This window comes from Octodon degus, unplaced genomic scaffold, assembly GCF_000260255.1.
Source record: "Octodon degus isolate 3935 unplaced genomic scaffold, OctDeg1.0 scaffold00128, whole genome shotgun sequence".
Classification (NCBI taxonomy): Eukaryota; Metazoa; Chordata; class Mammalia; order Rodentia; family Octodontidae; genus Octodon; species Octodon degus.
Window position 1 is genome coordinate 638,969 of NW_004524704.1, and position 23,491 is coordinate 662,459.

Consider the following 23,491-nt stretch of genomic DNA (forward strand, 5'->3'; position numbering starts at 1 on the left):
CTCAATAAAATTATGGAAAAAAAATTTGTTATTCTACATTTCATTTGTATAAGCTTGTACTTCGTATGTGTCATAAAAACTTCAATGTATGAATATTCTATTACATGGAAATATTTAGCCACTTTCCATTGTTGGATTGAGGGGGTATATTCTTCCCCCCTCTAAGTTTTTTTTTTTAATGTTCAGAATTGAGCGCATGGCCTTTTCTGAGCTACATCCGCAGCCCTTTTTATTTTTTATTTTGAGCCAGGGTCTCACTAAGTCACTAAATTGCTCAGGCAGGGCTTGAATTTTGAGATCTTTATGCCTGCTGTGGTTTACATCTAGAGTATCTCCCCAAACTCTCAAGTGTTCAGAGATGGGGCTTTTGGAAAGTTAACGGGGTCCTGGGTGGTGGTCTTCAAAGGGTTTGTCTAGAAGTGCAGCAGCTGAGCATGTGGTTAGGAGCTGGGTCCCAATTAGAGGTGGGTCACTGGGGCTGTGACTTGGAGGGCGTATCCCCCTCTCTGGCCCCCTGGCCAGTCTGTCTGCCGTCTTGTCTCCTGTCCTTTCTGATCACACTGATGTGCCCACTTTTTTCTGTGACCTTCTGTCGTGTTGTTCTGCCTCAGAACCACCAACTATAGATCAAAGCTGTGAGTTAAAATAAACCCTTCTGAGTTTTGGGTAGCCGGAATTCTGTCCCAGCAACAAGGAAGTGACTAGGACACTGCCTCAGCTTCCAGAATGCCAGGATTACAGGTATGCACCACCACAGCCGGCTAGCATTTCCAATTCTTACTGGAATTTATATTTTCTGAGTTTCAGAAATGTATCTATATAACACATACATGTATGTGTTACATTTATGCTACATTGGTTTATATATGTATATTATGGGCTCAGAAATATGGGTAGGCATGGCAGCGCACACCTATAATCCCAGCACTCAGGAGGCTGAAGTAAGAGTATGAGGAGTCCAAGAACAGCCGGGCTACCTAGAAATACGTACTCAGTAGAAGCCTGTTGCCTTGGAGTTGGGGCTGTGGAGAGATGTGAGCAAGGATGTACATTTTTTATGTGGAATTTCTCTTAGATTTATAAATTAACCTTATTTTTGGTTAACAAATTATAATCATACACATCTGAAGTATGGATCTCTGTATATAATGTGAAATGACTAAATCCACCTATTCCTTGATTTTTAGAACTTTACAGTAAATAAGAGTAACTTTGTCATTAAATGTTTAACCCAAGGAGGTAAGAAGGAAAAGAAGACAAGAAAGAGGTAATAGATTGGAGAGAAGGGAGGAAGGAAGAAGGAAAGAAAGCCTGGGCTCCAGCTACAGAGAGCCTGGGAAGTCAGGAACCAGGGGCAGTAACTAAGTAACATCCTCCCTGCTGTCTTCTGCAGAAAGGGGGGCAGTTATGAACATATGAACAGGATGTAATTTCTCAAAGCAAAAGGAGAAAAAGTAAACACAATCTATTGCCGCTCAACGTACTGATCGATTTTAGACTCGGTGGTGTTTCCGTCTTTGTCTCTCAACTTGATTGTGATGGACCCTCTTCTTACATTCTTGTTCCAAGATATAATATCCACAAAGTAATGATATACTGCCAAACAAGGAGAGAACGTGGTGAGACAGGCACACCGCCGCCCACCACTTCCCAGAGGAGTGATTCCCATGTCCCCAGCATCTCTAACAATCGAATGGCCTTTCTTCTAGAGCTTCTCTGTGGCAGCCTTTCCCACCATCCCTTTCTCTTCTCTCTGCACCCATGGTAGGAGAGATGGCCAAGCTCCATGGTATCCCCACACCACGTTCAGACACCATGGGTTCCTGCCCTCCCTGGCCCTCAGACTCAATCCCCCTCCTTTCTTGGGGTCTCGTCCACTCTAAGCTCCCTCCTCCCAGTGTCATTCAGCACCTTAACTGTACGTACAGATCACAAGAGAAGTACCGACTAAAGTGGTAAGTCTCTGAGCATATCTGCATAAATACTGTCTGAATAACTGGATTTTATAAAAGAAAACGTACTACTAAAAAAAAAATGTACTACGAGGGGCTATTACTCCCCTTTATAATCCCAGCAGTCACACCCATCTAGGCTCCCAGCAAGTCCTTACTGAATAAATGAGACAGGAGTTTTCCGGACAACTGCCTACTTCCTTACCACTTGCTTCCCAACGACAAATGTGTTTTGGAAAGATGGGGTCCCCTGGTGATAGTCTGATTTACCATTTCTTGGTCAGACTTGCTGGGAAATAGAAAAGTGTTGGGGAGATGACGGTGTCACGAAGGAGCCAGGCCAACCCTGAAGCTGCCAGTTTGTGGCTCACTATTGCTCTGTGGCTCATCCCTCGGGGTCCAGGCAGAGGCCAAATCCTGGGCCACCATGTATGACTCCGAAGGAAGAAGGAGACCCAGGCATCTGCCACCTTTTATAAAACAGCTGCACCCAAGAGAAGTGCAAAGGGAGTACCAGATTGCAAGACAGAAATGCATCTGCCCAGGTGAATCTTCACTACATCCCAGGACAGTCATCTGCTGCCCTAATTGGCTCCCATCCTAAATGCTCCGCCTCTGGAGGCCTTTACGTCGTCATGGTTGCTATGGAGCTGGAACTGATGCAGGAGATGTCCTGCCACCTGAATCTGTCTGGCCCCTATTTCCTGCCTCTTGAGGAATCCAGTCATTTTTTAGTGATGACAGTGACTATTCCATGATGCTCATGATCCTGGTTTATTGATACTTTAACCCTATATAAACCAGAAAATAATCCATTGTTTTCTCCATCTTACCAGTCAGGACTGAGGACTTAAGTGACTCAACCAAGGTCACACAGCTATTATGTGACAGGATCAGGATATTACCTAGCCCCTTTCCAGCTGCAAACTCCAAGCTCTGCTACAGCCTTCATTTGCCAAACAGCAGCCAGAAAGCAGACTCAGCTATGCCCAAGAGGAGGAGGGGGTTGGACAAAAACAACAGACCACAGTCACCACTCACTGCAGAAGGGCTTCTGCTCAGCCGTGTCAAAGAACGCCTTCGTCGACTGAAGACCCTTCCCCCTTGAATAGCCTTTCCAGAGATCAGCATAATAACCTTTAAAACAAGTTGCAGATGCCCATCATTAACATGCCCAGTATAATGGTGAAAGCACCCGACTCAGTGAGAAAAGTAAGCTTGCCTGATGGCAAGCTCGAGGTTGTGAGTTTGATTCCTAGTACCAAAAAAGAAAGAAGGAAGAAAGGGAAGAAAGGAAAAAAAAAAGGAAGGAGGGAGCAAAAAACGAGAGAAAAAGAGAAAGGAGAGAGAGAGAAAAGAAGGGTAAGCTTGCAACCACGGAGGAGTCAACCTCTTCTCCCCTCCACCTCCCATGGTGAGGAGCCCTGGGTCACCAGGAAACCCTTCCTAATAGCTGCCTCCCACCCTAGCAGCTGGGGTGTAAAAGAACCCTACAGTGGCAGTTCCCCCTTTACTGGCTCTCAGTAACACAGTACACACTGATGTGGACCAAAACTAGCACTGATGTTTTTTGGTTATACAATTGTTTTCTACATTAAAACAGATTTCGACTTATCTCTAAAATAGCATCATTATTGCAAAGCACTATACTTTTTGCTAGGGAGTGATATGGAGAACCAAACCCAGGACCTTGTGGCTGCGAGGTACGTGTCCTACACTGAGCTGCACCCCAGCCCCTGTGCATTCTTAAAAGGCTACCATTAGGCCCCAAATCTGTACAGAATGTGGCTTTGCCATGCGACTGTCACGGGGCAGGTGACTCTCCCTCCTTGCAGGAGGCAGGTGAGGGCTGTCCAGTGGGCCTCTTCCCTCCTCTGCCCTAGAGAATTCTTGCTCACTCAACCTGGATAGGGCCCAGGCATCGGGATTTTTTTTTTTTTTTACTTATTTGCTTTTTATTGAAACCCCTTTTAACTTGTAAAAAAGAAAAACAAAATCTATGATAAAATAATTTTCATGGATTCTGTTGTTTCCCTACTTTTAGAAGGCTACTTTCACCTTACTACACAGCCTTCACGGTAAAGTATAAAGCTACCTCAGTTAAGTGGCCTTTTCTGAACAAAAGCATCCCCCTATATATGATAAAAAATCAGCCGTGCATGGTGGTGCATGCCTACAATTCCAGCACTTTGGAGGCCAAGGCAAGAGTTATCACTCCAAGTCTAACATCAGCCTGGGTGGTGAGTTCAAGGCAAGGCTGAACTAATTACACAGCAAGGCTCTATCTTGGGGGCAGTACTTTTTAAGAATGCCCTGGCTGCTTCTATGTGCAGTCAGGCTGCACTTGTCTGTAACCTGCCCTGTTACTGTCTTGCATTTTTTTCCTTTTGGAAAAAATGAGAAAATTCTCACGGTCACCCAGCTTCAAAGTCCTGACTGCCTAGAGCATCCCCACTGACCCCTAGCAAATGAGCTCATGCAGAGTGCTCTCCCCAGCCCTAGCCCTGCGGGCACAGGAGCACCAGGGTGCATGATGGGAACAGGCACAGCCTGCTGGCAGGGAGCACTGTGCAAGGCCACGCGACTGGAGAGTCCCTGGCTCTGTGAACCGCTCCCAGGGGAGACTGTGTGCACAGGGCCGGGTTGAGTAAAGTGGTTGCACCCTGGGGCAGCTTGGGAACGCTCCGTGGGAACCCCAGTATTGCAGGATAGAGGAAGGCTGCACTGCTTTCTGGGTAGAAACATGTCAGATTGCTTTTGTAACACTGTTGAAAAGACCAGAATGCTTCAAAGGACAAAGTGACTACAGACAGCTAACTAGATACATGGGGTGGAGGGATATTTAGATAATAAAACAGTTCTGGGACTTGTACCAAAGATGAGCAAGCTCTAATTCATCAGAAAGGGACACTGCTTATCGGACATACCCACAAGGGGACAGGGCTCCGTGTGCGCTGTGCCACAGTTGACGCATTTGCCGTTCCTGTAATCCCTGTAGGAGTCACAGGGATACGCGATGACGTCACAGTCTCTTCTCAGGGAAGCCAGGAACAGGTACACGGACCTCTGGTGGTCGCACTTGAAATACCGCATACCTGGGGTGAGTAGAGCAGTTGGAGCCGCTCATAGAAGCACGGCACACACTGTGCACACACACAATTCACGTCTCCAGCACGCCCCCGGGCACGCACTCAAAAGCGTCAGCGTGCTTGGGCCCCTTCTGTCCTTGTAAAAACACACAGATGGAGCTTCACACTGGCAAGCGGCAGGAGAGGAGGCTAAACTAGATTAGGTCACGGCAGGAATGAAAGCAAATATGCTTTCATTAAAGACCTTGAGGGCCAGGCACACAGGTGCACGCTCGCAATCCCAGCTACTTGGGAGGCTGAGACAGGAGGATCACAAGTTCCATATCAGCCTGGGCAATTTAGCAAGACCCTGCCTCAAGACAAATTTAAAAGGCTGGAAGTGTAGCACCCTAACAGAGTGCATGCCCAGCAGGCACAAATGATTGTATCTTCAGCACCACCAAAAGAACCCCTGGCTGTTGCTAGCACTTGATGTGTCTTTCATTGTCATCCGATGTTTCAGCCACAGTTATCATCCTTATTAAAATACACAGCTCAGGGCCAACCTCAGCTATTTCTAATTCAGACAGGCTCAGGAATTAGATTTGGGGGCCCAGCATTTAGCTCAGAGGCTCAGTGCCTGCCTGGCAAGCATGAGGTCGAGTTTGATTCCCGCTCCCCCTCTCCTGAAAAAGGAATTAGCATTTTAACAAACATTGCTGCCCCCATCTGATCCCGATGATGTGCGTCTGAGAGCTCAAGGTCTGAGGTGCAAGGCCGCTTTGCAGACCAAATACTGTCCACGCTGTGTCTGCCCACCAGGAGTATGGCCACCTGCTGTGGCAGTGGACCTCTCTCTAAAGAAAATGATAAAGGAGCTAGAGGGTGGCGCTGGGTGGTAGAGCATTGTCCTAGCCTGTGTGAGGTCCCCAGCCCTGGGGGACAAAGGTCTGGTCAAGCACTTCCCCGGTCTGCAGCAAGCTGGCACTAATGATTATGAACTGCTTGGGGCCACATCAAGAGCAGCAGAGCCCGGCCCTGGGCAGAGAGCAGGCGGGCAGCCAAGGGAGATAAAGCGAACAGCTGCTCCACGGTTGCCAGGTGCTGTTTGGTTTCTGGGCGGTGCTGGTCTGTGATAACCACCTGGAGGGTGTGGAGTGCTCACACACTGCGTTTCACTGAGCCTTCCATGTGGTTTTGATGTAGGCTGAGGATTGTGAACCACTGCTGTGCCACAGAACAGAGGCTGGCAGGAGGGTGGCAAGTTCCAGGTCAGCCTGGGCAACTTAGTAAAACCTTGCTTCCAAATTTTACAAATTGTAAAAGGATTGGTGATGTAGCTCAGAGGTACAGAGCTTGCTTAGCATGTGTGAGGTCCTAGATTCAGTCCCCAGTAGTGGGGGTGGGGAAGGGTCACCAGAAACAGAAGAAAGGGAAGGGGGACGCCTCTACCCTGGGTCAGGAGGAATGTGAACATGAACGTTGGTCTCAGGAACTCAGAAAGAGAGAAAATGGCTTTCTGAGATGGGGCAAAAGTCAAATCTAGGGCACCTGCAGGAGGTGAGGGTTCCCCCTAGCAAGATACCTGAGTAGGAGAGCCTGTGGCTGAGGGCTCCAAGCCTGCCTGGGCCTTTACCTCACCCGTGTGGCCTCAGGCCTTCTGCAACCTCCCGAGCAAACAAGGGACTTGAGGGGCTTCTTTGGCAGAGACCTGAGGGGCTGGGATCCAGCTGAGTGGCCAAGTGGCTGGTGCTCTTTCTGCCACAAGGGTAAAGCCCAGGAAGTGGCCCTCAGGCCATGAAATAGCAAGAGCGGGGCAGGGGCTGCCATATTGTGCGACTGAGGACGTGTGGTCAGGAGGTCAGAAGAGCCGGAGAGGAGGAGGAGCTGCCGATGTCGTAGCCAGACGGGCACTGCACTCCCCAAGTGGGCAATCGAGGGGGCAGGAGCTGAAGGGAAACAGCAGAGCCGTGCGACAGGAGCCGTGGTCACGGGCGAGAGGTCTGGAGGGGCCCAGGCACTGGAATCAGACCAAGGCTCCAATCCGGCACCACCGCACATGCCTGTAGAAGTGACCAGAGCAGGACAGAGCAGGTAAACTAGGGCAGTCGGGGGCCTGCAAGGGACTGGGGCCATTTGTACCATGATCCCCTGTTTTTCTAGAATTATCCCCACGTTGTCTGACTTTTCCAGCAGCAGTGAAGTAGAAGTCCAGCACTGGCCATAGGGTTTTTATATTCTGCCGACACACATTTTTTAAAAAGATATATATTGACATAGGATCACACTACGTAGTTCAGACTCTTAGTGATCCTCCTGTCTCAGCCTCCCGGCTCTGAGACTACAGGCGTGCACCACAGTGCCCGGTTCTGGGGATTGAACTGGGGACCTCAGGCTCACAAGGCAGGCTGTTATGCCGCTGAGCTAGCGCCCATCTGTGCCCACACACTCTGACATTCCACCCCAAATCCCTGTTTTGGTTTTGTGGTCTTTTCCTCCTCACTGCCACTGTCATGTGCACTCACCCGGTTAGTTCTATTCTTTTTTTTTTTTTTTGGCAGAACTGGGGATCGAACTCAGGCCCTTGCGCTTGCCAGGGAAGCGCTTATTCCACTGAGCCATCTCCCCGGCCCTGGGTTAGTTCTTTTCTGATGCCTGCACACACACAAGCGTGCATTGGAAATGAGAAGTAGATGAACTGGGGCCTGGGTGCGTCTCAGAGAGAGCACTAGCCTAGCAAGGCCAGGTCCCAGGCCAGCTGGCCAGCCCGGAGGGACAGACAGAGGCGCAGGCGGAGACAGCAACTGAGATCTTGTTGGATGGGTTTATGTTTTGCTCACTTAATGTCATTAATTTTTGAAAATATGATTTATAACACATATTGCTTGTGTGGGGGAACCGTAATTCATTTAATGATTCCCTTGTGTTAGACATTTAGATTACCTCTAAAACCTTATTATAAATAATGCTCCGTTGGACACGTTTGCCCTCTAATTTCTTGTCTACATTTCTCAATTATTTCTCTATGACATTTCCAGATATGGAATCTTTAGCTCAAAGACATGATATTTCGAAGAGAAAGAGAAATAAGAAATGAAGCAAAATAGCTTTTAATCATATGCCTTTTTTTTTTTTTTCTGGCTCAGCCCACCCTGGGGGCAGGGCTTCCCAGCATGTGGTGCTTGGGGGGATCGAACCATGGTCCCTGTGCTTTGCCTAAGCTTGCCTAAGCATGCCTAAGCAGGCACTTTAGACCACTGAGCTATCTCCAGCCTCTATAATTTTTTTAAAGTAACATTTTTGAGTTATGATTTTTAATTTATATTTATTGATACCACCTCCATCTTCAGAAATTCATTTTCTGTCCAGAGAACCTTATCTTATGTAGGATAATTTTTTTTTCACTACCATCATCAAAGCCTTCTTTTACAAAATACAAACCATCTGCACTTACCTCCAAATATTGTTTTGGGACAACCAGGTTGATCTAATCCTCCATTTGGGTAGAAGTCTATGTTTCCCAGTGGTTCCTTATAGCCCAGTGCTGAAAGAAAACACATTATGCTTTCATATGGCTTCAAACTTTTCACAGGCCATAGCTCATCTGTCTGCAGGACAAGGGCAGGAACTGTATTCTCACCACGACTGTCATTGTTGCCATCATCCTTTTTATACCCACTTAAGTGTTTTGCCCTAAGGCACCCAGCTAGTTAGTTAGAAAGCAAGCTACAAATTCTACCACCATCTGCTACATTTTGGGTCCTAAGTGTCACCAAGAGACCCAGTGTTGAAGGCGTGGTCCTCAGAGTGGTGACACTGGGAGGTCACCACCACTTAGAAAGAAGTGCTACGTCATGGAGGGGGTGCTCTCCCAGGGGGCCCCATCCCTCCGCTTCCTCTTCAAGTCCTGGCCCTGAGGTGAGCAGCTGGCCCCCTGGACACCTTCCCACCATGATGTGTTCCTTTAGCCCAGGCCTAAAAGCACAGGCTCCACCCCACCCCACCCCCACCATGGACTGGATCCTCCAAAACCATGAGCCGAAATAAACCTCTCCGTAAGTTGATTGTATCAGGTGTTTAGTAGAGCGACGGATTGTTGTGCCATTGCTAGGTGAGTGGAAAACTGGTCATAATATTTAATTCCACTCTTTCTAAAGACCTAAGGGAGTTGGATCATTCATTCACCACAGGCTACTCAAAATGATACATTTCTCCTTACATTTTGCTGGAACTCTTTAATTGTGGGGTGCTTTCCACTTGCATTTGCATAAGCCTTTAATTGATAACAAGAAAACGTGGATTTTTACTTACTGTTTAAGCATTTTTGGAGTCCAAGATAATAGTAATAACAAACACTTCTAAAATATAAGGCTATAAAAATTGGGGCTGGAGAGATGGCTCAGTGGTCTAAAGCACCTACTTGGAACAAGCTTGGCAAAACACAGCAACTGCAGTTCGATCCCCCAGCACCACATGCCAGCCAGCCCCGCTCAATGGTGGGCTGAGCTGGCTACACACACACAATAAATAAATGTAATAAACAAATAAATAAATTTTAAAAAAATATTATAGGACCAGGGTTATGGCTGAGGGGTTAAGTGCTTGTCTAGCAGGCTTAAGGTACTGGACTTGATCCCAGCACCACCAAAAAATCAGAGCTGCTAGTACACGAGGAGAGGGTGGGAGGACTACTAGGTGCCACTTCGGTGGGCTGAGGGTGTAGATCTGAGTTACAGCACTCGCCTAGCACTTGAAGCCCCGGGTTCCATCCCAATGCTGCAAAAAATAAACACATACACCAGCAGATATTGAGTTGCACCAACTTGGAAGACTGAGGTGGAGGAATTACCTGAGCCTGGGCATTTGAAGCAAGCCTGGGCAGCACAGTGAGAATCTATCTCAAGGGGGAAAAGATTATACCCAGAGCTAATAACTGCTTATCTTCTTTAATGGTGTAATGCAAAAATAATGAGCAAAATTCTTGATTAAAATATTCCTGAAATATATGTATACACATATATGCAAAGTACATTGTGCTAATACTACATTGTGGTAATAACAGTAATAGTTACTGTATCTTGACATCCCACGTGTATTATTAGGTGTCTCACACTTTGCCTCTGATTTTTTCAATATCTAAAAAGTAGCCACTGGTAAATTCAGAGGAAAACATGTAGGCTCAGAGACATAAGAAACTGCCCTGATAGCACCAGAGAGCAGAACGTGGGACCTCAATCCACGTGAGCTTGACTACAAAAGTTAGACTCTTTCCTTCAAGGTGCACTTTCTAATGCCAGATGTGGCGGCACATGCCTGTGTCCCAGCACTCAGGAGGCTGAGACAGGAGGATCACTTTGAGTCTGAGCTGCATAGCAAGACCCTGGGCCAAATAAATAAATACATAAAAGATTTTTTTTAAATGCCCTCCTCTAAAAACGTTACTTTCCAAGAATAAAATGGAAATTGCTTGATTCCATTAAACATTCAAAGATAAGTAAGGTATGGATTAAAGCCCCTGCTTAGGCAGATGCAGGGACGGGGTTCCATCCCCAGCGTGCAGTGCTGGGTACTGAAACAGCAAATGTGACTGGGCGTGGTGGCGCACACCTGTAATCCCAGCACTTGGGAGGCTGAAAACAGGAGGATTACTATGAGTCCAATCTGTGTGATGAGACCCTGTAGACCCTGTACTAAATACATAATAAATAAATAAATAAATAAGGTAATGCTTTGCAAACAATTGACAAACAATTGCAAAATACCACATCAGTGCACCTGTGACAGCATCAGGAGTGTTTTGTTTTGTTTTGTTACAGTCAAACTCTCATGCATGCATGCCAAGCAAGCGTGCCACCACTGAGCCATCCCCAGTACTGGGCCGGGCATATTCTGGGTGTTCACAGCACCAAGACGATGTGCCATTCATTGACCACACATTCATCCCCTCTGCTCATCAAGGCCCCACTCCAGCTCTTCTCCCAGGCTCAGGCTATGGTAGACACCCGTCCTTGGCCATCACTCCAGCCCATGTGGCATGGATGCAGTCCCAGATGTGGATTTAGCATCACACAAGGCAGAGCTGGGTGCTGAGGTAGGCCGGAGCTGCTCCGGGGACAGAGGTGATACTTCAGTTTTTCTCTTAGCTAAAGGAAATCATGGGAACCAAAAAATGTCCCCACAAATCCAGCTGCACATGTGCAAATCTGTGTGCACAGGTGTACAAACCAGCCTTCCTCGACTGGGCAAGAGGGTGGCTTTAAAAATAAAATGTAAGAAGGGACAATGGGAAAATCATGCCCAACCCAGCATACCATCCCGGGGGCTGGCACAGCACCAGCTTCCCTTCAGGGACTCTGTGGGTTTGGAACCCTGCCCTGTGGGAGACAGGGGAGCTGAAGGAACTTGCTCAGTCCCTGCATGACGATTCCCCTGCGGGAGACTCTGGGAGTGTAGGGCCTGGGACCCACAAGGACAGGGCTGTTACCATTGATGTCAGAGTGGATGACGTCCACGAACTGGGCATCACTAGGATCTAATCTGTCCTCAGGAGGCTTCTCGTTGAATAAAGGGCCTGCAGGGTCAAGACCTGGAAGGAAAACAGAGTGGTTTGGTGGCTCCACGCCCTGAGTCACCCCACTGGGCCTTTGATCCCCCCCAGTGAGGACGCGCACAGAGGAGGCGCCTCAGGTGGGCTCAGGCCACGTTCCCACGCTGCTTGCTTCCTCGGGGCTCCTCTCAGCAGGCTGTAGCTCTTTCCCACAGTGCAGACGCTACCCGGTGGTGCCCTTGAGCAACACGGCAGGGCTCAGCAGACAGTGCTCATATGTGGGGGGGCGGGGGAGGAGAGGACAAAGGAAACGGGTTCCCTAAGAAACAAGCACCACAGCATGCATGACGGAGAGCGAGCCCAAGCTGCATGCTGCGCTCCCATTTTGGATGATTCTGTTGCCCACTCAGCCTGTCCCTGCTAGCTGTAAATCTCGTGCATAGTTTCTACTTTTGCTCATACCTTATCTCAGTTGCAGGGTACTGCAAATGCGTCGGGGAGAAGGGGTTAGCACCTGCGATTCCCACTTTACACATGAATCCGCGGAGGTCCAGGGAGACCAAACAGCTAGAGCAGAAACCAGCCTCCCAGCACAGCCTCCTCTGTCTGCTGAGCCTTGATTTCCCTGTGCTGACTTTAGCAAGCTCAGCAGGGAAGAACAGAACTCAGCGGCCAGGCCAGGTGTCATAAAGGCATCCGTCCCTGCGGATAACACAGAAGGACCTCCTCCTCAAGGCCTGCTCTGATGTCTTGCCCTTAGGATTAACTGGACAATGACTACTGTCATGAAGAAGCAGCTGGAAAATAGGAGAGCAGCTCCTGTGACTGAAACCACAAAATAAAACCTCACAAAAAGAGGATTAAAAAGACCCAACTTGCCAGAGTCCCATGTGGAAAGAAAAAGATTTCTAGGAATATCTCCCTCGTAGCTGTAATCTATAAATGCCATCTTATTTTATTTTATTATCGGTTTTGATGCTGGGGACCCAATCCAGGACCTCATACAGGCTAACCACATGTGCTGCCACCAGATGACGCTTGTGGTCTCTGTGACCAGCACTGTCTCCCGGACCAGAATGTTACTTATAAAATCTGAAAGACAGTGTCTTGCCCTCAGCTTTTCTGGCTCTAGCTCCAGTATTTCCATTTCTCCTCTCCCAGTGTTCTTCTGCTTCCTGGAGGCATTTATTTATCTCTCTGCCTCTTCCTTTATCTCCTCTGGTCTCTCCCTCCACCTTTCTCCCTCTTCCGCCCACTCCCAACTGAAACTTCTGTGGGAGGAGGTGAGCCCCGCCCAGGCGTGAGTCCACGCTCTCCTGGCCCAACAGGAAACACTGCAGGGCCTTGGAAAGACCTGACCCACAGCTGCCCCTCCCATGCTGGCCAGCACCACTTTCTGTCTAAGAAGATGACACTGAGTCACAGGGACAGCAACCTTAAGATGCTTGGGAGATAAACCGTCCACCCTAGGGCAAGGCACAACCAACCGTCGCGACCCTCGACTTGTGACACCCACGGTGACAAGCCATAGTAAATGATCAACCAAAAATTGTAGAAAGAGCTTTTTACCAAGATGGCGCCGAAGGCAAAGAAGGAAGCCCCTGCCCCTCCCAAAGCTGAAGCCAAAGCAAAAGCTTTGAAGGCCAAAAAGGCCGTGCTGAAAGGCATCCACAGCCACAAAAAGAAGAAGATACGAACGTCGCCCACCTTCCGCCGTCCCAAGACGCTCCGGCTCCAGAGGCAGCCCAAATACTCTCGGAAGAGCGCCCCCAGGAGAAACAAGCTTGACCACTATGCCATCATCAAGTTCCCCCTGACCACATGAAGAAGATTGAGGACAACAACACACTCGTGTTCATTGTGGATGTCAAAGCCAATAAGCACCAAATCAAACAAGCTGTAAAGAAGCTCTATGACATCGATGTTGCCAAGGTCAATACCCCTAATCAGGCCTGATGGAGAGAAGAAGGCATATGTTCGACTGGCTCCTGATTATGATGCATTGGATGTTGCCAACAAAATTGGGATCATCTAAACTGAGTCCAGCTGGCTAATTCTAAATATATACTTTTTTCTCAAAAAAAAAAAAAAAAAAAATTGTAGAAAGAGTGCCCCCCCCAAACATGCATAATCTGTGTGAGCAGGCAGACGGGGAGCCCCAAAGCCAGCCCTAAACTGCTGTGTGGTGTAGGCAGGAGGCTTTACTTCTCTGAGCCTTGGTAACATGGAGGTGGCACTAATGGCTACTTCAGAAGACTCAGCAAAGCACTCCTGAATCTAATCCAGACATTCTGACATTACTATAGCAGAGAAGACGAATGGAGATGCGGCGCTCACTCCTCCTGCTCTAAGATCATCAGGGTCGAGGTAGTGGTCCTGGGTTTTTACTGCAGTATTGACTGGTTTGAGATTTGATGAAAGCTCTGGCTGCCTCCCCAGGAAGCTGTCTCACATCCTGCACGCAGCCTCTGGGGCCTCTGGCTTGCATCAGAAGGTCCCCAGGTGCCTCTCATGAGGCACCACTCCTCCATAGACATTTTAATGGGAGCCACATTTCCATCAAATTTTCTAGTTAGCCACCTAAACAATAGAAAGTTAATTTTAAGAATACTTTTGGGGGGTCCTGGGGATTGATCCCCAGGTCTGTGCACTGAGCTATATTCCCAGCCCATTTTTCAAACTTTTTGTTCTGTGACATTTTTGCTAAATTGCTAAATGGCCTAATCTGGACTCAGATTTATAATCCTGCTTCCACCTCTCAGAGTGGTGGGATTACAGGAGGGCACCACCCTGCCTGGCAAGAATCCATTTTCTGTAAGCCAGTGCACTATACCCAAGGTGATATGACGTCAATGTAATCCATAAAAGAAAGTCAGGCTTTCTATGTTTCAGCTTGTGGTGGCCACTTTGCAAGTGCTAGAGGACACATTTGGGTAGTGGCTACTGCTCCATTTCTCAAAGTGTGGGATTCAGACTACATGCACCATCTGTTAAAAATATGGATTTCTGAGCCAGGGAGATAGCTCAGCAGTCTAACCACCTGCCTGGCAAGCACACAGTCCAGAGCTCAATCCCCAGTGCCATATGCCATGCCAGCCACTGAAACCGGGCATGGTGGCGCAAACCTATAATCCAGCCCTGGCGAGACTGAGACAAGAGGACCACTATGAGTCTGAACTGCGTAGCAAGACCCTGTACCAAATAAATAAAAAACTAAAAATATGAATGCCTGGAGATGGCACTATGGCTCAGTGGCAGAGCACACCCCTAGCACCTAATAAGTAAACAGGATACAAATGAGAAGTAAAGGCAGATGTGCCTGGAAAGGAGGAGCAGAAGAATGGAAGAGAAGAAGCAACCACCAAGGCCTAGAAGCAGCAGACAGGCCCATCCAGGGTGGGGAGTTGGGTAACAGGCCACGTTCTCACGCTACAGTCCAGGGAGCCCATCAAGGCAAAGCAGAGGGAAGGCGGTGGGGAGGAAACTGTGCGGCTTCTGGAGATGCTCAGGGGGACATTGAGACTGATCGCGGGGCTCAGAGACATGAGGGATTTAACAGGCCACGGAGAAGTCGGTGGAGGAAAAAGTTGGGCTGAGTCCATTGGCTGAGTCCTGGCCACAGAGGAAGCTGCGTGAGCCAGAGTGGAAGGAAGGTTGGCCGGGGAAAGCTCCAGGGCCAGAGAGTCCTACTCGTATTCACAGCAGCTGTGAGGACAGGCTTCCTGCGGGACTTATTAGCGAGCCTAGGGCAAAGGCAGAAAAGGTGGTGGTGGGCTGGGAGCAGATTTACCTATCTCTGCCCAAAGGCTGCGCTTGGTGACCTCAGGCTGGTAGCCTGAGATCAGTCACAGAGGGGGTTTTACACAGCGGAAATCAGCAAAGGCTACTCATCAGGTTTGTTTGTTTGTTTTTTGAAGAACTGGTCTACTTCCAAGTACACCACTGGGAACATCTCTCCCACCAGAAGAGGAATTGCCAAAAGTCAAGGACATGGACAAGCCTGAGCCATCTGGCCTTTCTCCATGAGGGAAATGTTTAAAAAACAAAGACACAGGGGCCAGGAAGATGGCTCAGTGGAATAAGCGCTTCACTGGCAAGCGCAAGGGCCTGAGTTCAATCCCGGGTTCCTCAAAAAAAAAAACAAAAAACAAAGACACAAATGATGCTTTGTAAAACATAGTTTTCGAAACTGAAAAGTATAGGGATACCTAGTCACTTAATAAGACACAGGCTCGGCCTTTGGGTGAGGGTGAGAGAAAGATCCGAGACAAACAATGAATGGGACCTCAAGTACCAGGGCTAGAGGAACGGCCAGCCAGTGTGTGTGTGTGTGTGTGTGTGTGTGTGTGTGTGTGTGTGTGTGTGTGTGAGAGAGAGAGAGACAGACAGACAGAGAGAGAGAGAGAGAGAGAGAGACAGACAGACAGACAGACAGACAGACATAGACAGACAGACACAGACACAGACAGAGAGACAGAGATGGACACAAGAGTCACAGAGAAAGACATGACTTCCCAGGGCCCAGAGATGACTTGCCAAGCTGCCAAGTTTAAGTGGCACCTTCCCACTCTTCCCACTTGAGAGGCCCTAAAAAAGGACATCCCAAATCTAATTGATGAGAGCCTCAGAGCTCTCCCCTCCCTCCACCCACTTCTACCTTTCCAATTCTCCCTAGGTGTACAAGTGCATTCTGGGAAAGGCAAATGGGAGAGCCTTAGGTCTCTGAAAGAGAAAGCTGCCCAGCCTTTTGAGTAGCTGTGGAAAGTTACTGAGCTCCAAGTAAGAGATCCCAGCAAGGGAGTCTTTGTTTGGGGTCTGGCTGCTGCACTGCTGAGTGTTTTCGTTCAGTGTGGGCTGGAAAGTTGATACAGACAGAGTGAAACCGGCCATCAACACTCCCAGCTCACTTTCCTGCGGGCAGCCATGCTGGGGACTACAGCGAGCTCGGCCTGTGGTTCAGGCCTCCCTAGATTCAATACAAGGGAGAAGGCCGGGGAGAGGGGTCACAGGTCAAATTTACGTGATTCATTGCTGATTCTTCTACCCACAGAAGAAATAAGGTCACTACCTATCTTTCCTAGGCATACACATTTTGCAAAAGGTCTTACTGTTCTGTCTTTTACTAAATAATAGTCTGAGGTCAACCATATCACTGTTTCCCATGGAAGAGCTGGCCTGAGCCCAAGGTCACTGGCTCCCTGTCCCGAGGCCCTCAAGACCCGTGCCGCCACGCCCCTCCCCTCCCCCAGCCTTACCTGTAATCCGGCCCAGCTGCCCAGCGTACATTTCTCCAACAAATCCAGATATGTGGGCTCCTAAACTTACTCCAATCATGTGAATGTTGCCAAGCGATGCTCCTTTCACCTGAAATTTTAGGGAGTCCATCACTATCCACAGTGAGGGGCCAAGGAACTGACTCCTCCTGGAGGACTTTCCTAGCTGCTGACTTTGGAAATGTCGTTAAGCACCTCACATTCACTGGTTCATTTGAATATCACAAGGCCTCCCAAACACAAATATCATTCTTTTGCTTATATGGATAACAACAACAGCAAGAAAAAGAAAAAAACCAAGACCTGGAGTTGATGTCACCTGTCCTAGGTGAGGCAGCTGGGAGAGGCCAGAGCAGGACTCTAGTCAGCCTCTTCAGCCCCAACTTTGTGCCCCCACAATGTTTAGGTTGTGGTGTCTCTATTCATGCTTCTGCTAGAAGCCAAGCTGTCACATCTTTTTTTAAAGTATTTGGTACAAGGCCTCACTATGCAGCTCAGACTCATAGTGATCTTTCTTCCTTTTTTTTGTTTTGTTTTTTTGTTTGTTTGTTTTGGGGTTTTTTCAGAACCAGGGATTGAACTCAGGCCCTTACTCTTGCCAGGCAAGCACTTATTCTACTATAAGCTATCTCCCCAGTCCTGTTTCTTCCTATTTTCAGCCTCTCCAATGCTGGGATTACAGCGTGGCCAGCACTGCATGTGGTGTGCAGGATAGAACCCTGGTCCCTGCTCTTGCCTACAGAGGCGCTTAATCTGCTGAGCTATCTCGCTAGCCTAAGCCAACACATCTTTAAAAAACATTCCTGATTGGACAAAGAGATGAAAATTTTTTTGTGTATCTTTTGAGTGCTGGGGGTGGAGCCCAGGGCAGCCCACATGCTAGGCAAGCACTCTATCATCCCCAGTCCTTCTTGTAATTTTATTATGAGGGAGGCAGGGCCTTGCTAAACTGCCCACCTGGACTGCAGCTTAGATGAGGAGCTCATGTGATAGTCACGTCACCCTCATCACAGCGGCCACCAGTCCTGGCATTCTGAAATTGTCCTGATCTTATGTCACTCTTGTATGATTATTTTTTTTTTTATGTGGTACTGGGAATTGAACTCAGGACCCTGCGCTTGCCAGGGAAGTGCTTATTCTACTGAGCTATCTCCCCAGCCCCATCTTGTATGATTATTAAAAGAGGAAAATTATGGGATGTGTCACCAAATAAAATGTAAGGTCTCACCTTTGTAAGTCCCTAAAAGCATAAAGCATCTCATGGGACCACACGTCTCAGTTCTGGCTCTGGACAACCTGGATGGTGAGCTTTTGGCCCTTCTGAATGACTACAGAAGCTCAGGAAATAGAAACCAGGAAGCCCACACAGAACCCCTCCTACCCATAAGGCATGTTTTTATGAGTTAAAAGAAGCAGCTTTCTCAAGACACTACATCTTCCTCTGCGGAAATGCTATCATAATGAACATATAAATCAGTAATAGCTACGGGAACAATACAGTTCCTTTAGGTCAGTGTCCTGTGCAGTACTCAACCTGCCCAACCACACCTAGGAGCCTCAGAAGCAGTCCTGACCCTTCCCTGGGGCTTATTCACATCTGCAAAATGTTACCACGTAGTCCTACCCAGTGAGTGAAAATACCTCTAGGCTTCAGGCCTCCCATCATCAGCCAGCTTCAATCTCTGGCCCTGAGTCCTCTAAGAGAAGTCTCGCTTACCAACATCTGGTCGATAAATTCCTTCAAGACCATGGCAACTTTTTTGGTCTTACTAGAGGCGTGGGGGTAAATAACGGTCGTAGCTCCTCGATTCCAGTCCACCACCACCACATTCATGTCTTCCACATCCAGCAAGCCTGCCACCAAGTCCCCCATCCAAACTGGAGCAGAACCCGTGGGCCTGAATCCATGGATGATGAAGGTGGTTCTCTTGGTCACATTAAAGTCCCCAAAGGCCGTGGAGTTGATGATCTGGGCGCAGGCCCGGTCTTTCTCTGTGTGGAGCATCAGCCTCACATCCAGCCCTGTCCCAACCACTGCGCTGTGGAAGCTCAGCCTGGTGAACGTAGCGCATCCTTCATTTCCATCTGCAAAGCAAAGGGGGACAACCTCACAGCTGTTCTTAGCACTGCCTTCTGCTCCCCTGGAGATCAGCCGAGCCTTACCACCTGGCAAGGCCTGGCTCTGGGTCAAGGTCACAAAATCACCCTTGACTCAGTGCTCCAGGGAAGTGGTCCTGCTCTTGCCAGCATTCTTCCATGTGCTACTTGGCTTCAAGCTCCAACCTGAAAGTCACCTAAGGAAGGCTTGGCTGCTCTCCCAGCCACGCAGACTGTGGGAGATGGCTGACAGCATGGCTTTGAATAATTCTTCTGCTTTCAAATACTCCAGTGTGCCAGTCATTACACACTGCATCTGGCAACTCATCGGCGCGTCAATCTTCATCCTCCCTCCCTCCTTCCTGCCTTCTCCCTCTCCCTTTCTTTCTCTCTCTTCTCCCATAACTTGCTTCATGGAGCTAGAGTAGCGGGGAAGGAAGCGAGCTATTGCACACACAAGGCCCAGCTCTGAGCTGGAGAGGCCCTGTAGGACACTGGCAGGAGGACACAGGCCCTAGGGATGGCGCTGCCTTGTGCCAGGCCCAGGAGACAATATGCCTTGGAAACATCTATCCCAACTTCCTCTTCCCAAATATCTGGATTTGCTTTCCAGAAATATATGCTGGGTGGGGGGCACATCACAGGTAAGGTCCTGGTCCTATTCTCGAAGCCTCTGCACTTTCATGCCCAGAAACTACCCTCCTTAATTGTGACTCCTGGAGCAGCCCTCATCCCCAGGTCTCTAATGACCTGGGTCCTTTCAGGGATTTATTTATTTGAAATTCACAAAGGCCGTGATAGCAGGAGGGAGTGACATTCAAAATCAATGAGTGCACGAAGCCAGAGCAGAGGGCTAAAAATCAAGAAGGCTGGAAACTCCTCGCCCTAGAGAAGGGGCGCTCAATCTCGAGCCCCTAGTTGGCCCAGTTTTCATTTCGCTCTACATCCTCAAGCAGGGTGAATAAACACACACACCCTGGCAGCCTCTTTCCCTTCCTCTTCCGCCAGGCTGCACACTCCTGGGGAACACAACTGAAACTTGGTTGGTGGCTTGCCAAGCAAATAATTGCTTCATTCGTCAGCTCATGGGACCGAGTCAGTGCAGGGCAGGGCAGGGCCGCACCCCTGGCCTGAGCCATCCGGAAGCCGGGCTCTGTTCTGTGCGTGCTCCTGACTACCAGGTGGGCTGGGGAAACCCGGCCATCTTTCTCTGGCTCCTCTCTGCCGAGGGAAACGCAGGGCAAGTGAAGTCTGAACGAGCTTGTTCTGGGGCAGCCCTGGATGCCCTGCCTGAGACTGATGCTCATTCTGAGCCACATGAGCAAGGTCGGGCCAGCGGGCTGCACGTCATAAATGCAAGTCCTTGGACTTTCGGGACCTGAGCTATTTTTTAGCACTGCTACCTGCCTCGCTATCTATTCACGCTTCAGTCAAACTTCTGACAAAACAAATGGATTCTCAGTTCTCATCTGAAACAGTGATGGCACAGGGGCTGAATCCAGAGCCCCATGCTGAACTGCGTCCCCACCCCTTCTGACTTTTTTGTATTTTGCAACAAGTCCTCATTAAGACACTCAGTTGGCCAGGCCAGTTTTGAACTTGTAATCCTTCCACCCCAGCCTCCCAGAGAGTTCAGATGCCAGATGTGTGCCACCACACCTGGCTTGATCATGTAGCTTTTAAATCTCTTAGCAATAACGCTGTGCCCTAGAGAAGTGCATGCTAAGCCCTGAGTGAAAAATAGTGTATTTCCTTCCCTTCTCCCAGTGCAAGAAGTTGCAAGAGCTTGATGTGCATTCTCTCTCGTGCCTGGACAACACACGTAGCTCATTCAACAAAAGTCTACGTTAAGCGGGGTGTAGTAGCACATGCTCTATTCCCAGCACTTGGGAGGCTGAGGCAGGAGGATCATTACCAGTTCAAGACCAGCCTGGGCTACAAAGTGAGCTCAGGGCCAGTCTGAACTGCATAGCGAGAACTTGTCTCAAAAAAAAAAAAAAATAAATAAATAAATAAATAAATAGTCTACGTTTGCTGAGCAGGGTGGTTCACACCTATAACCCCCCAGACTACAGAATAAATAAAACCTTAAAAGAGCTGGAGAGGGGCCCGGGAGATGGCTCAGTGGAATAAGTGCTTCTCTGGCAAACACAAGGGCCTGAGTTCAATCCCTGGTTCCACCAAAAAAAAAAAAAAAGAGCTGGAGATATAGGGATATAGCTTAGTACTCCCTGAGTTCAAACTAAATGGGTGTTTAGGCACAAAAAACATAGCTCAATAGTAGAATGTCTGCCTGGCATGCACATACGTGATCCCGGGACCAAGCCCAGCACCACAGAAAAGAATAAAGTAAGTATTTAAGTATCTGAGCCCCTCTGTATTGATGCCTCGCTCCCCACACGGCAGTGTGCACCTGTGGCACACGCACCACGGCGGACACACAGCCCTCCCTGCCACAGGCGCGCCAAGCCACCCCCACAGCCAGCAGCTGGTGGCCGTGGCTTTTTAAACCTGAAATCTTAGCATTTTGCAGTGCGTAAGTGCGTCCGGGCACTCATGTCTAAGAGGCCCCTGTTTGCTCACCAGAGCTGTTCTATTGCTCATTTTCTGGGAGGAAAAATGAAAAAGTTAATACATTCATATCGCCCCTCATATACTCCCTGGGTACACACACACACTCACACCCACGCACTTGTACATTTTTAAGTGCAGTGAGTAAATGCTCATTATTTGCAGACCATCGTTGTAAATTGATGTGTACTTCCACAGTCAGCACTTGAGGCATCTTCTCAGTAATTGGTGGAGAGGTGCGGAGTGGCGCGCATTCATCATCTGACCCACAGGCCTCAGTAGGCGTCCAGCAAACTAGCTCTCTGTCTTCTTGTTTCAGCTCTCGCACTTCGAGGCTTCTTTACACAGTGACTTAGTGACCATCATTTCCTGCTTTGTTCCTTTCTGCCTCTGTTTTTCTCTTGGTAATCTCACTGTTTAAATTTCCACGGTAATTTCATTGGCTGGGAAGACAGCTCAGTGGCATAGGTACCTGCCTGGCAAAGGCAAGGTCCTGAGTTTGATCCCCAGTACCACAAAAAATAAAATAAAACGGTGCTTCACAAGCACTCAGGAGGCTGAGGCAGTAGGATCACTATGAGTTCAAGGCCAGCCTGGGGAACCTAGGCAAGTTCAACACCAACCTGCACCACATAGTGAGACCCCCGTCTCAAAAATAAAAATAAATAAAATAAAATGGCACTTCATGCAAAGTGTTACAGCGCTGTGTCTCCAAGCCTAAGGAAGTTGGGATGTGGCCTCCTGAGGAAACACCTAGGTTAGATAAGCTCCTCTCAGGCATGAGCTCCAGGGCCACCGGGCATAGTCCAGAGTTAATCAGTCAAAGCGTCTGAACCAGAACACACAGAAGGCTTTGCACGTATTCATCAGTCAACAGAAATATTATGAGCCAAGAGAAACCCAACCCCATGTCTCTCAAGAATCTGTATTCAGAACTCCTGAACTCACAGTACTCAACTCTGTGGTCAAGGCCACTTTTTTTAGAACACAGCTGACACAAATAATAAGAAAGAGTACATGAAAATCATCACACGTCAGTTCTCCAGGAGGCTGACACAGGAAGATCACTCGAGCCCAGGAGCTGAGTTCAAGTCCAGCCTGGGTGGCACAGGAAGACCCCAACTCAAAAGAAGCAGCATTGCCGGAATCAGACTTCTGCAGAGACGTAGTCCCCGTCCTATAAAGTTAGGAGTTCGTCGATACTCACAGCACATCCTTTCTATAGATGCCTCCTTCAGTCACTGGCTCTGGCTGTCTTTTCAAGGAGGGCTCGAGGCTAAGTCCAAATTCATTCCCAAGCTGACATGAATTTCTTAGCCTAGGTGATGCCCTGACTTTGTTTTTATCGGTACATAGATGAGCACAATGACCACATTCATCACAGGGACTTTGTACCTGTACATGCTAAACCTTGTCGCGGCGTCTTTGCTTCCCCTCCCCTCCCTTCAACCCCACTTCCCCTCATTTACAAAAATTTTGTTTCTATTTCTCCCCCTCTATTCTCTTTTTCCTTCTTCTTGTCCCTGACTTTGAACAATATTCTTTTCCTCAGGAATTATAAGTACTACTGTACTTCCTTTTTTTTGTCTGCTTCCTGCTAAGATTGAATTTTGCTCTACAGAAATTTTACTTGTTTTTTTTCCCAACAAGCATCAGACTCATAGTGATCCTCCTGTGTCAGCTTCCCCAGCACTGGGATTACAGGCATGTGCCACCGTGCCCAGTTTCACGGCCAACATACCATGTGGTACCGAGAAAAGAACCCAGGTCCTTGCGCTGTCAGGCAACGAATGGTCAGATGATGAATGCGCGCCACTCCGCACCTCTCCACCAATTACTGAGAAGATGCCTCAAGCGCTGACTGTGGAAGTACACATCAATTTACAATGATGGTCTGCAAATAATGAGCATTTACTCACTGCACTTAAAAATGTACAAGTGCGTGGGTGTGAGTGTGTGTGTGTACCCAGGGAGTATATGAGG

General features: G+C 48.5%; 1 protein-coding gene across 1 annotated transcript in view; it reads right to left on the bottom strand.

Moving 5' to 3' along the window:
- Liph (lipase H) overlaps positions 1-23,491 on the bottom strand; it is a 41,091-nt gene that overhangs the window by 5,437 nt on the left and 12,163 nt on the right. Inside the window, exons 2-8 of the mRNA XM_023700922.1 lie at positions 18,558-18,925; positions 16,823-16,931; positions 11,505-11,606; positions 8,475-8,564; positions 4,880-5,047; positions 2,994-3,089; positions 1,485-1,596 (exon numbers count right to left, since the gene is read on the bottom strand). Coding sequence (XP_023556690.1) covers positions 1,485-1,596; positions 2,994-3,089; positions 4,880-5,047; positions 8,475-8,564; positions 11,505-11,606; positions 16,823-16,931; positions 18,558-18,925 — 1,045 coding nt within the window. The remainder of the gene's footprint in view (positions 1-1,484; positions 1,597-2,993; positions 3,090-4,879; positions 5,048-8,474; positions 8,565-11,504; positions 11,607-16,822; positions 16,932-18,557; positions 18,926-23,491) is intronic.